Source organism: Lemur catta, chromosome 9 (assembly GCF_020740605.2).
Source record: "Lemur catta isolate mLemCat1 chromosome 9, mLemCat1.pri, whole genome shotgun sequence".
In the NCBI taxonomy this organism is placed as follows: domain Eukaryota; kingdom Metazoa; phylum Chordata; class Mammalia; order Primates; family Lemuridae; genus Lemur; species Lemur catta.
This window is the reverse complement of record NC_059136.1, coordinates 44,401,462-44,413,879: the sequence shown is the minus strand read 5'-3', so window position 1 is coordinate 44,413,879 and position 12,418 is coordinate 44,401,462. Positions and strand designations below refer to the sequence as shown.

Sequence of the window (12,418 nt, the reverse complement as noted above, 5' to 3'; positions counted from 1 at the left end):
TGACATTTCTTGCTTTATTTTCATTGTGAAGGCACACCCTCATTCTTTCAAATGCACAGTTTGGCTTGTGATTATCTTTCAAATTTTTTTTAGAGCAATTTTTGTGAAACCATGGGTAAGTCAAAAATTTGAGTTATTTTTGAATATGAGTTCCATCGTGGAACCAATGCAAAGCCAACAGCTCATAACATCAACTAAGTGTTTGGAAAGTATATGGCTAATGAATGCACAGTAAGCTGATGGTTTGAAAAGTTCTGTTCTGGTGGTTTTAATCTTGAAAATGAGCCATATGGGCAACCTGAGACCAAGGTGGATAATGATGAGCTGAAATCTCCAGTGGAAGTGAATCCTTTACAACCTATGTGTGAATTAACAGCAAGGTCTGACGTTACTATTCCAACAATATTGGATCATTTCAAACAAATTGGCAAAGTAAAGAAGCTGGACAGTTGGGTACCACATGGATGAACACACTGACTGCCACACTAGAAAAAAATATTTTTCCTTGGGGGCATGTTGTTTTATTACAAAAACAGAACTAAAACTTTGAAAACAAAGTAATACTTTCTAATTTAATGAAAAATGTTTATTTTTTATTGTTTTCTGTGTGTGAGATATATGCTACAATTCTCAAGGCTCCCAAGGTGAAGAGAAGTGTGGGTTACACATGCTTCAAGAGGCCCCGGGCTCAAAACTAGTATGAGTTAAATAAAACTCACATGACAGTTAACATGTTAAATGACTGTCGGAAGAGAAATCGTCTTGAAGCTTGCCTTTCTTTGCTGTCATGATATAAAGGCGAACCATGTCTACACTTTATTGTTACATGGGATTAAAAATGGATTCTTTTTGACAACTGCAAGTGTTTGGCACAATGGTTGGATAAAGATGAAGTGCCAAACAATAGGCCCAAACTGCATCTTCATCAGAAAAAGCTAATGGTGTCTGTTTTGTGGTCCAGTACTGGTATTATCCATTACAGCTTCATGAAATCTGGTCAATAGATTACAGTGAACGTCTACTGCAGCCAACTGGACGAATTCATGGGGATGCTTGCAATTAAGCAGCCATTGGTCAATAGAGACAGGCCAATCCTCTTGCAAGACAATGCTTGACCACATGTCAACAAACAATGCTGCTCAAACTACAGAGGTGGGACTTGGAAACACTCTGTCATCCACCGTATTCACCAGACTTTGCACCAACTGACTACCACTTCTTCCAGGCTTTGGACCACTTCTTGCAATGAAAAATATGCAACTCAACAAGCTGTGGAAAAAGCCTTTGGCAATTTCACTGCCACTTGCTCTCCAGGTTTCTTCATTGCTGGTATAAATAAGCTACCATTAAGATGGTAAAACTGTGTTGATAGTTTAGGCACATACTTTGATTAACTGTACTGCTTCTTCTTTGAGATATAATAAACTACACTTTTGATTTGAAATTGGACATTTCATATTTAATGACATAATAATTTACATTTCCCCGATGACATATAAAATGGAGTGTCTTTTCATAGGCTTATTTGTCTTCTGTGTATCTTCTTTGGTGAGATGTCTGTTAAAAGTCTTTGGCTCATTTTTTAATTGGGTTGTTTTATTGTTGAGTTTTAGGAGTTCTTTGTATATATGGATAACAGTCATTATATACATTTTTTTGTAAAGATTTTTCTCCCAGTCTGTGGCTTCTCTTTTCATTCTCTTAACAGTGTCTTTTGCAGAGCAGAAATTTTTAATTTTAATGAAGTCCAGCTTATGAATTTTTTCCTCACAGACAGTGCCTTTGGTACTGTATCTAAAAAGTCATTGCCAAATCCAGATCATCTAGATTTGGCATTACATGATCTTCTAGGAGTTTCATAGTTTTGTGTTTTTCATTTGAGTCCATGATCCATTTTGAGTTGATTTTTTTTTTGAATGGCATAAGGTCTGTTTAGCTTGTTTCTTTTCTTTTTTTTTTTTGCATGTTGATGTCCAGTCATTCCAGCACTATTGAAAAGACTATCTTTTCTCCATTGTACTATTCTTCTACCATTTTTAATGGTTGCATTGTACAGGACAAGAATCAAATTTCAGAAAATTAGAAATAATGTAAACTGTTCAAAAGAGAAGAGAAACGTAAAATAAATCATGATTTATAGGTCTGTAATTGCTTACCTGAAAGCCTAGGGGCCAAATGTGCTTTAGAATTCAGAGCTTTCTGATTACAATAAAGGCAATGCAGTGTGTACACACAAAAACACATGCATACAATATTCCTAAGATGGGCCAGAGCAGCTCCCAACAATCATACACATAAGCATTTCCATAGTAAACTTATGAATATTTAAATTACTTCAGTTTAGGTCAAGTCTATTTCAAATTTTATATAGGTTCTGTGGATAAGAGGCTATGACACTATAAATTCCAATCATTAAAAATGATGGTGGGTCTGTTCCTGAGCGCAGTCTTGTTACAAACAATACAATGCAGTTTTTGAGTACACATACATAAAAATTATGTGTGTTATACACGCACATACAAAAGTCTACCAGGCATACCAAAATATCACTAGAGGTTTCTCCGGGTGACAGAATTACAGACTATGTATTTTTCTCTTTTTGTTTGCAAAGTCTTCATTTTATTAAAATTTTCAAATTAATAATACTCTTAGAAAGAATGATATAAATGTCTTTAATACTAACAAATTCCATTAGCAATAACTCTAAAACCAGGCAAAATTCCATATGCAAATGGAAACTACGGTAATTCCAAGCACAATCTTTCACTTCCCCCACCTAAAAAAATACACTTTTCCACATAACTTTTCTGAATAAGTCTCTGATACATCCCCAGCTTTATTCTGCTGAGATTTCTCTTACTCTTCCAGCAATAAAAATTACTCTTTTTATCTAACACAGTATGCCAACATTGTCTAAACTGACATTTCTAAGATGAGTAGTTCCCAATGCTGTCCACACAGCTGTGATCTGGAACATTTTCACAAGAAGATAGTTGGTGCATGCGATGCGTGTGCACAGGTGTGTATGTGTATGTAAACAGAAGGTGCAGGAAAGAACTTTAAAAATACACATGTAAGATACATGTAAATTATATTTAAGGGTTTTTCCTTTGAGATTAGTCCTTCTATGTCTGTTCTTCAATGAAATGCTAATGATGATGTAGATGGTAATTCCATCTGTGTGTTTTAAAAGTCCTTTCTTGGCAAAGCAAAAACTCCATGAATTATTAGTTTAAGTTATACTATCAATATCTGTGAAATCCACTTAAGTGTGGAAACCACTGCTTCAGAACAGTTTCAGAGGATGTCAATAAAAGCTCCTCTAGGAACAGATCAGTGAACAAGGCAGATAAGGACATACATACGTGGGGCTTCCATCCTAGTGGGAGACAGACAGTAATTAAGGAAAGGAGCAAATATTAGGAAAAAAGTGCTCCTTGGAAAGGACATAGCAAGTACAAAAGTTCTAAGATAGGGAAAAACTTTAGTATCTTCAAGAAAAAGCAAGCAGGCCTGTGAAGCTGATGTAATAAAGCAAGTGACATGGACAATATTTGCCATGTGAATAAGATAGTTAGATCCGGCCCCTGAACCTTTTTCTAATTAATGGGTCTCTTATTTTGGATATTTTGTAAATTCCTAGATCAGAAACATTTATATATATATTTAAGTACATGTTTCTAATACCTAGAAAGCTAAATATAAAATATTTGGACACTGCCCCACCTCACGCTTATTGGCCATTAAAACAGACAAATGAAAATATCTGTGCACTTAGAGAATTTTTAAAGAGAAAAATCAAACTGTGATCACAACAAATATCTAGCAGTGATAAAGACTTCATATAATAATAGAGCAAAACTTTGGATAATCAATCTATGGATTTTTCTTGCCTCCAATATACACAGATGCCTACCTAAAAAGTTGTTTTATAAGTTCTATTTCACATATCAATAAACCATCAACAAAGTAAATAGAAATAGCAACATCAAACATACCTTTGGTGAGATGATACTCTCCACACTGCTTTCCAAATTACACTCAAATACATGGGCTTTGGTTAGCTTCTTATCCCAATGGGCCGCTAGCCAAATTTTGGCCAGAGGCCCTCTTTTACTGAGGACAAAATGTGCGTAGAACATTGTTCCGGTTGACTATGAATTAGAAGAAAACCTGAGAGGAACAAAAAGTTAATGTAAGTATCATATGAGAATTGAAATATTTATCAAGACATAAGAAATCTGAAAAGTTTCCTATTCTTTTAAATACAAGAACTACAAAAAGTGTGAGTAAATATGTAATATGCATTTTAAAAAGCAATCTATTGTTTTAATTTTGAGAGGGCCAAAAAAAGTCCCCAAAATACTAAGAGCTAAAGGTAAAAAGGACAAAAAGATTAAATCTCTTTCATGTCTTATTCTACCCCTACCCTGATTACTGATGGTGGAAACTGCTTACTGGCCAAAAACTAGAGAATGTATTTTTCATGGCAAAAGAATATCTAAGAAGAAAGATACCCAGGCACAGATAATAATCCATGTGGAAATTTCCATTTTTTAGAATCTCATTAAAAATTGAGATTCTCAGCTAAATGCTTTGTAAAACTGCTACCATGTGGACAAGCACTGTGCTAAGCATTTCACATTCAATCAGGCAAAGCTAAGCAGGTAGGGTGCCTCTATTTTATAGGTGGGTAGTTTAGAAACACTGAGGCTCAAAAAAAGTATTATATACATAGTTTTTTATAACTCAAGAACTTGAAAAGCACTTGTCTACTTATAATTTAAATACTAAATCCAGGACAATGGCACAATATAAAATTTATCTTATGACTGAAATAGTCTTGGAATAACAACTATGTTATTGACATTTTACTTTTCTTTCAGCAGGCCAATGCCAATGCATTAAGAAAAGAAAGGTAGACTGAAAACCCCCATCTGCAAGAGTATATTAACTGTGTGATATTTCCCTTATATTATTTAGTTTCCCTGTTTCAGAGAAGATTTAAAAGAAATCTACTTTACTAAATGAATTCTGCTTATTTCTAAAATGTTCATGACTAGAATAAGATGTACATCTTGCTTTTACAGAAATAAAATCAAGTACACCTACAATACATAAAATTACTCAAAAATTTTAATTTGAAATAATAATAGATTCACAAGGAGTCGTAATAACAGTGTAGAGAGGTCCCACATATCCTTTGCCCAGTTTCTCCCAATGGTGACATCTTATATAACTACAAGAGAGTATCAAAACCAAGACACTGACATTGGTTCAATGTGTATACATAATTTTATGCCACTTTATAATGTGTAGATTTGTGCAAAAAGATACAGAACTAATCTATTACCACAAAGCTCTGTCACACCCATCCCTTGCTCCCAACCATTCCGAAGTCTTGGCAACCACCACTCTGTTCTACATTTCTAATTTTGTTATTTTGAGAATGTTACATACGGAATCATATAGTATGTGATTTTTCTGGACTCAGCCTAATGCTCTTGAGATCCAGATAAGTTATTGCATTTATCAATAGTATGTTCCTTTTTATTGCTGGGTAGGATTCCATGCAATAAATATACCAGAATTTGCTTAGACATTCACCTACTGAAGGACATTTGGTTGTTTCCAGTTTTGGGCTATTACAAATAAAGCTGCTATAAATATTTGTGTACAGACTTGTTGAACAAGTTTTCATTTCTCTGGGATAAATGTACCAAACTGCGATTGCTGGTAAGTATGAAAACTGTATATTTAGTTTCTACTACAATTATCAAAATAAGTGAGATGTTTTACACCTATAGAGAAGATTATTCTAAAATTTATACAGAAAGGCAAAAGAACTAGAAAAAGCTGAAACTACTTTGAAAAAGAAAAAGTGGGAAGAATTAGTCCACCCAATTTGAAGGCTTACTGTATAGCTATAGTACTCAACACTGTAGTACTGGCAGAGAGGAAAAACACATAGATCAATGAAACAGAATACACAACCCAGAAATAGACCACACAAACAGGTTCAATTGATTTTTCACAAAACTGCAAAAGCAATTCAAAGGGGTAAGTATAGATTTTTCAACAAATGGTGCTGGACTGATTGACTACTATCCATAAACAGAAGAAAAAAAAACACAACAAAAACCCACCTAAACCTCACATATTATATAAAAATTAATTCAAAATAGATCATAGGCTTAAATGTAAAACTACAAAACTTTTAGGAAAAAAAAATGGAGAAACTTTCAGTACCTAAAGCATGGTAAGAATCTTTAGACACAACACCAAAAACACGACCCATAAAGAAAAAGTTCTCACTCAATAAATTGGCCTTCATGAAATTAAAAACTTTTGCTCTACAAAAGGCCTCACTGAGAATGCAAAGATAAGCCACAGAACTTGGAAAAAAATACTTGCAAACCACACATCTGACTAGAACTTGGATGTAGAATATGTGTGGAACTACCAAAACTCAAGAGCAAGAAAAAAAAATCCAATTAGGAAATGATCAAAGAAATAAAAATTTCACAGAAGAGGATTACCATTGGCAAATAAACATGAAAAGATATTTAGTATCACTAGCCATTTGAAAAATGCAAATTAAGGCCAAACAAGTTATCCCCACACCTACTGCAAGAGATGAAGAATAGTGGCAACATCAAATGCTGGCAAAGATACAGAAAAAGCTGGATCTCTGACACTGTTGGTGGGAATGTAAAGTCTTTTTTGAATTAACTTTTTAAAAAAGATATACATAACTCTAATTTTCATGTTTTCACAAAGAGACTGTAAATTTTAAAATGAGAATTGTGTTTATTGTACTTTCAAATAAAAACATGCTCATTCTTTCCAACACTGCACAGAATATATATTTTAATTAAAAATATCACAGGCAAGAGATTTTAAGCATGTCAAAAATATGTGGGACGGTAGGGGGTAGTGGTACAAGAGTAATGCAGTCAGGTTTGTCTCATCTCCATTTTCCATCACTTAATAGCAAAGGGTCCTGAAATTCTCGTTCTCTGAACATAATGCTCCCAGTGGACCATTAATTCATACTAAGAAAATTTTCTCAAAAGGAAAAAAACAAAAAACAAAAACAGACTTCAGTGCCTAACATTGTAAACTCTTTCTCCTAAATTTGGAGTTAAGAACTAAGGAATACTATACTAAGAAGAATTCAGATCAAACACTCTAAGGTAGAAGAAATATTTAATAGTAACATTTCAAGGGTGCCTTATTTGCCACTTATTATTTTGTACATCAAAATATACTTCCGATAATCAAAGAGAGCCTCTTAAGTTTCAAACGGTTTCTACTTCAGGCCTTAAAAAAGTTTGTTAGTGCAAAACTTGAGCTGCCCCTACATACAGTGTTATAAATAAAATTTAGAGAATTTTATAGAAACCCAATATGGCAGGATGTTCTGAGAAATACAGTTACTGTTGTATTAATACATGACAAACCCCAAGTTTCATTATGGAAGCAAACAACTGTGTTCCAAATAAACAAAAAACTCCTTAATATTTAGTTCTTAGAATACTGTATGCCACATGACAATTACTAAATATGCGCTTAATGAATAATTAAGCAGGATATACTAAGTCATCTCATAATTAACATGTGTAAAAAACTTTAGAGGTTTTAGAAATTAAAACTACTGGCACTTTTTAACAGGTGTCAGTAGCTCATGGCCAGCACTTCAGCAGCTGGTCAGAGCACCATGCCCAAAATATCCCAGCTATGCAGAGGCAGAGATTCCTAAATAGATGCCTTCTTGGCATGGGATGGAAGGTAAGTAAAGCAGAGTGGTGCTAAAATTAATCTGGGAAATAATTAGCAAGAGGAAATCACCCTAATAATTAAAGGAAGCTAAAGGAGCTATGGTGCATCAACTATTGACTCTTATCTGAATAAAGGGAAAGTGTAATCATTATTGTCTTTTAAGCCAATTGTTTCCTCAATAATACCAAAATTTATCCAACCTTAAAAAAAGGTTGACTAATTTCTGTAGGTTTTGAAGATTCTACATTCTTCTAATTCTTTATATAAGACCTTAGCAGAAAACCTACATTTGATACTAGAGCACAGCTTAGCAATTTCATAATTTCTGAATCAGTTTTTTCTAAAGCAGCAAGCAACTTTTTTCAACTGATCCTAAAAAATTAAAATCTGATGTAAAATGGAAAAAAGACTGATATTTTAAAACATATTCAGGCCGGGCGCAGTGGCTCACGCCTGTAATCCTAGCACTCTCGGGAGGCCGAAGTGGGCAGATCGCTGAAGCTCAGGAGTTCAAGACCAGCCTGAGCAAGAGCGAGACCCTGTCTCTACTAAAAATAGAAAGAAATTATCTGGCCAACTAAAAATATATATAGAAAAAATTAGCCAGGCATGGTGGCGCATGCCTGTAGTCCCAGCTACTCAGGAGGCTGAGGCAGTAGGATCGCTTAAGCCCAGGAGTTTGAGGTTGCTGTGAGCTAGGCTGACGCCATGGCACTCACGCCATGGCACTCACTCTAGCCAGGCAACACAGCAAGACTCTGTCTCAAAAAAAAAAAAAAAAAAAAAAAACTTATTCAGAAATACAAAAAAAAAAAAAAAAAAAAAGGAATTTCTTTAGGATTATTCCAAAGACTCAAACTCAAAGCTTATGTTTCCAGAATAATATCAGTCATTACCAAAATTTCACACATCTACTAGAAAGCATGGTAGGATAGTTGTTACGTGAACTGGTATGAACTGTATGAAGGAAAAATTTGGCAACATCTTATGGAAATTTCAAACTCATATTTTCTAGGCAGAAATTGTACTTCCAGTAATCAATATAAAAGATATATTTGGAGGTATATCATACTAAAGACAAAAGAAAAACAAAAAACCCACCGAAAAACCAAAAGAAAACACTAAGCACTATATGTTTTAGGTATCCAATCTCCTCATGGCCATCCTGTAAGTAAATACTGGCCTATTTTACAGATGACAGAACAAAGGAGAGGTCAGGTATATGTCACTAGTATTTAATGGAAGTGAAGCTTGAACTACAACGCTATGCTGCCTTGCCAGAATAGAATATCAGAACATTACAAATAACCTAACTGACCATCAATAAGCACCATGAAAACTTAATACACCAATACAACAGAACACAGACCTCTGTATACATGGACAACCCATCTGAGGACTAAACCAGGGATCGAAAATATTTAGGAGGCAACCCCCCCCGGAAAAAACACAAAAAACAAACCTACAAAAAAGTAACAATAAAAATACAAATAAAAAGTATTGTATAACAAATATTTTCATAGCATTTACATTGTACTAGGTATTATAAGTTAGTTTAGAGATGATTTAAAGCATGTAGGAGGATGTGCTTATAGGTTACATGTAAATACTACACCATTTTATACAAGGGACTTGAGCATCCACGATTGGTCCTAGAACCAATCCCCCTGGGGACAACTATACATTGTAGTCTTGAACACGGATACAAAATTTGTATTCATATAGAAAATCTCCAGGATAAATGCAGAACAGTTGAAGTTTAAAATATCTGTGCAGTATGTACAAAACTGGTGACACTGCTAACTTCTGGAAAGTGGGTATGCAGGGAAAAAATGGGGGACATTGATTACCTCTGGAAAGAGAGTATGCAGGGAAAGTGAGGCCTTCCTTTATGTACTGTCTGATTTCTATTTAAACTCCCAGCGTTCATATATATTACCTTTCAAAATAAAAACTACTACACTGGGAGTAAAGACATAATCCTGCATTGCCACTGAATAGCAAGTTAAGCTGCTTAACCTCTACGTAGTTCAGTTTCCCTATTATAAAACCTGAAAAGTTGAAGTCTGGTGATTTACTAACCTTGGAAAACATCAACACCTAACTTAGATAAGAATGGAAGTATCTCTTTGCAAGGTGGAAGAAGGATCTCAGAGAGAAGTTATTTCTCACCCTGCACACTAGAGCTCTCCTCCCTTTTATTTCTAACATCCTTTGACCAAGGGTTTTACAATCTGACAGTTCTAGGTTCAAATTCAGCTCCCTCCTTAGTTGTTGTGCAATGGTAAGTCATTTGACGTCTAAGTTTTAGCTTTCTCAACTGTGAAGTGGGGATAATATTCACCAATAAGGATTTTGAAAATCAAATAGAACAGCATACCCAACATAGGTAAATACAAACAGTAACTTTGAAAACAATCTTGCAGCAAAAAATGAACCAGCCAGCATGATCACGCTTAGTAATTTTGCCATGACATTTAAACAAAAAACATAATCTTTATTTCTCAAGAATTAGAAAATTTCCCTTTTATACCCAACTGTAAAAGATAAAATTTTTCTGAATTTGTATGTTCTGCTAAATAAGAATTCATTAGGAAAGAAAGTCTCAATTTTAAGAATACTTTATTCACCTCCCACTCTAAGTCAAAAGCTTAATTCTACAGTATACTAGCCTATGGCCTTTATAAACACAGTAAGGGTAAAGGTTATGTTCCACTAATGTAATTTCTGACTTGTTTATAAAAAGCACTATGTCCATTAGTTATGCACTGCTGTCACCTCAACTACACAACCCATTAGTTATGCACTGCTGTCACCTCAACTATACAACCTGTTAAGTAATTTAATCATTGGATATGGCATATGTCTTCATCAATGCCTATCCAAAAATAATGAGTTGCCTCCAACATTAAACGAAAGTATTTAACGACTACAGTTAGGAAAGCTTCTTCAGCCTGTCCTCAAAAATTCTGCAGACACATGGCTCACTGGCATTTACACTCATTTTAAGAAAACAGCGGCGTCCTCCCCGCCTCGAAATCTATTACTATTCTAAACAGTATATAATGAAAGCAAATATTAACTTTCGATTGCAAAGACAAACTGATAAACACAAGCCTTTACCAGAGACCCTTTACATCACGATGGCGTTTTTGAACGCTGAAGACAGCCAGAACAAATCAGAATGAGCAAACAAATCTCCCAGCATTTCCTTCTTTCAAATTTGAAAGGGGCCGCTAAGTCCGGCAACAACCCGGGGACACTGTCACCCACACTACCAGAGCCGATCACTCGCAAAGCATTTTTCAGCGACGAAAAAGGCTTCAAGCATTTACCAAAAACACACACCTCCCGGAGTCTCTACACCATCCGACATTCTAATTATTTTTAAAAAATTGATTGGAAAAGTTGAGAGGAAAACCAATTATGCTAATTTCCAAAGAACCAGAAGTAACTCCCCTTCATCACGTTTTCTACCGGCCTGCCCAATACTTAAAATTCCCAATGTAAAATTTTCCCTTAAAAAAAAGCGGGGCGGGGGACAGCAGCAGTCTCCGGCCGAGGGGCCCGTTCGGCGCCACCGTGCCCGTAATGGCAGGGCCGCCCGTCCCCGACCCCCGCACCCGGGCCCCGCGGACGGCTGCTGTCCCCTGCGAGCGGGCACCGCGGGCGCAGCGCCCACCACCGCCTCCCCCGCCCGGAACCCGCGTCTTCCCAGACAGCCATTTTCACCCGAGGAGTAGGCGGCCCGGTCGCCAGAGCGGGCTCGTTCAAACCTCCTTCCTCTCCCTCCGCGGCCCAGGCTTTCCTTGGCCTCTTCGAGGAGATAAGGGCCGGCTCCCCGAGGGACCGGCCACGTAGCGGCTTTAGTACGTCTTCAAACGGATCAGTACCATTTGTTACCGAACGAGGGGCGATGCGGGCCCAGCCTGCGCGGGTCCCGGCCGAAGGAGGGCCCGGCGGGCCGCGCCGCCGCGCGGGCGCACGGGGGGTGGCAGCACGCGGGGGCGCGGCGAGGGCGGCCTTCCCGCTCTTCCTCCCGCCCCCGGGGTCCCGGTCCCCGCGGGCAGCACGGCGGGGCAGGGGTGGGGGAGGGAGCTGGGGGGAAAGAAGGGGTCGGCCGAGTTTCTTACCTTGCTCTCCGCTGGGAGTTGGGCGGGCTGGGTGGCCCGGGGAGGGGAAAAGGGCTGGGGGAGGGGGCGGGGAAAGGGGAATCCCTGGTGAAGTGTAGCTTCGGAGCAGCTCCCGCTGCCGCCACAGCCGCCGCCTCCTTTCCGATTCACTCAAACAAACAAGATGGCTGCCGTTACGCCGCGGCTCTTCCGGCCGCCCAAATCCTCGGTTCAAATCGGCAGGATGTTTACGGTCAAAATGGTACCTGTGCGCCTGCGCAGGCAGCCAAAGTCTCCAGAAGGAGCGACGCAGACGCCATGACCGGTTCCTTTTCTTTAGAACCCGCCCTCTGGTTGTGGAGCCCGCAACTGAGCAAGCGCAAAGGTGATCCTCTTATCAGAGGGTCTTCGAGTGGCGGAGTTGGCAAATGGCGCACGCGCAGTGCCTACCAGTACAGTTAATATTTAGATTTAGCGTTATTCTTGTGCTTGTGTTTTTTTTTTTTTTTTTTTTTTGAGACAGA

The 12,418-nt window shown here is 37.5% G+C and overlaps 1 protein-coding gene across 2 annotated transcripts in view; it reads right to left on the bottom strand.

Annotated features, from left to right (window-relative positions):
- The window catches only part of RAD21 (RAD21 cohesin complex component), a 33,306-nt gene extending 21,132 nt beyond the window's left edge, over positions 1-12,174 (bottom strand). Inside the window, exons 1-2 of one of the 2 annotated variants that reach the window (XM_045561451.1) lie at positions 11,916-12,174; positions 3,999-4,173 (exon numbers count right to left, since the gene is read on the bottom strand). In XM_045561451.1, coding sequence (XP_045417407.1) covers positions 3,999-4,142 — 144 coding nt within the window. In that variant the 5' untranslated portion in view covers positions 4,143-4,173; positions 11,916-12,174. Of the gene's footprint in view, positions 1-3,998; positions 4,174-11,558; positions 11,578-11,915 lie in introns of those variants that run through there. The other variant, XM_045561452.1, reaches the window with a different exon arrangement.
- Positions 12,175-12,418: the final 244 nt, after the last annotated feature.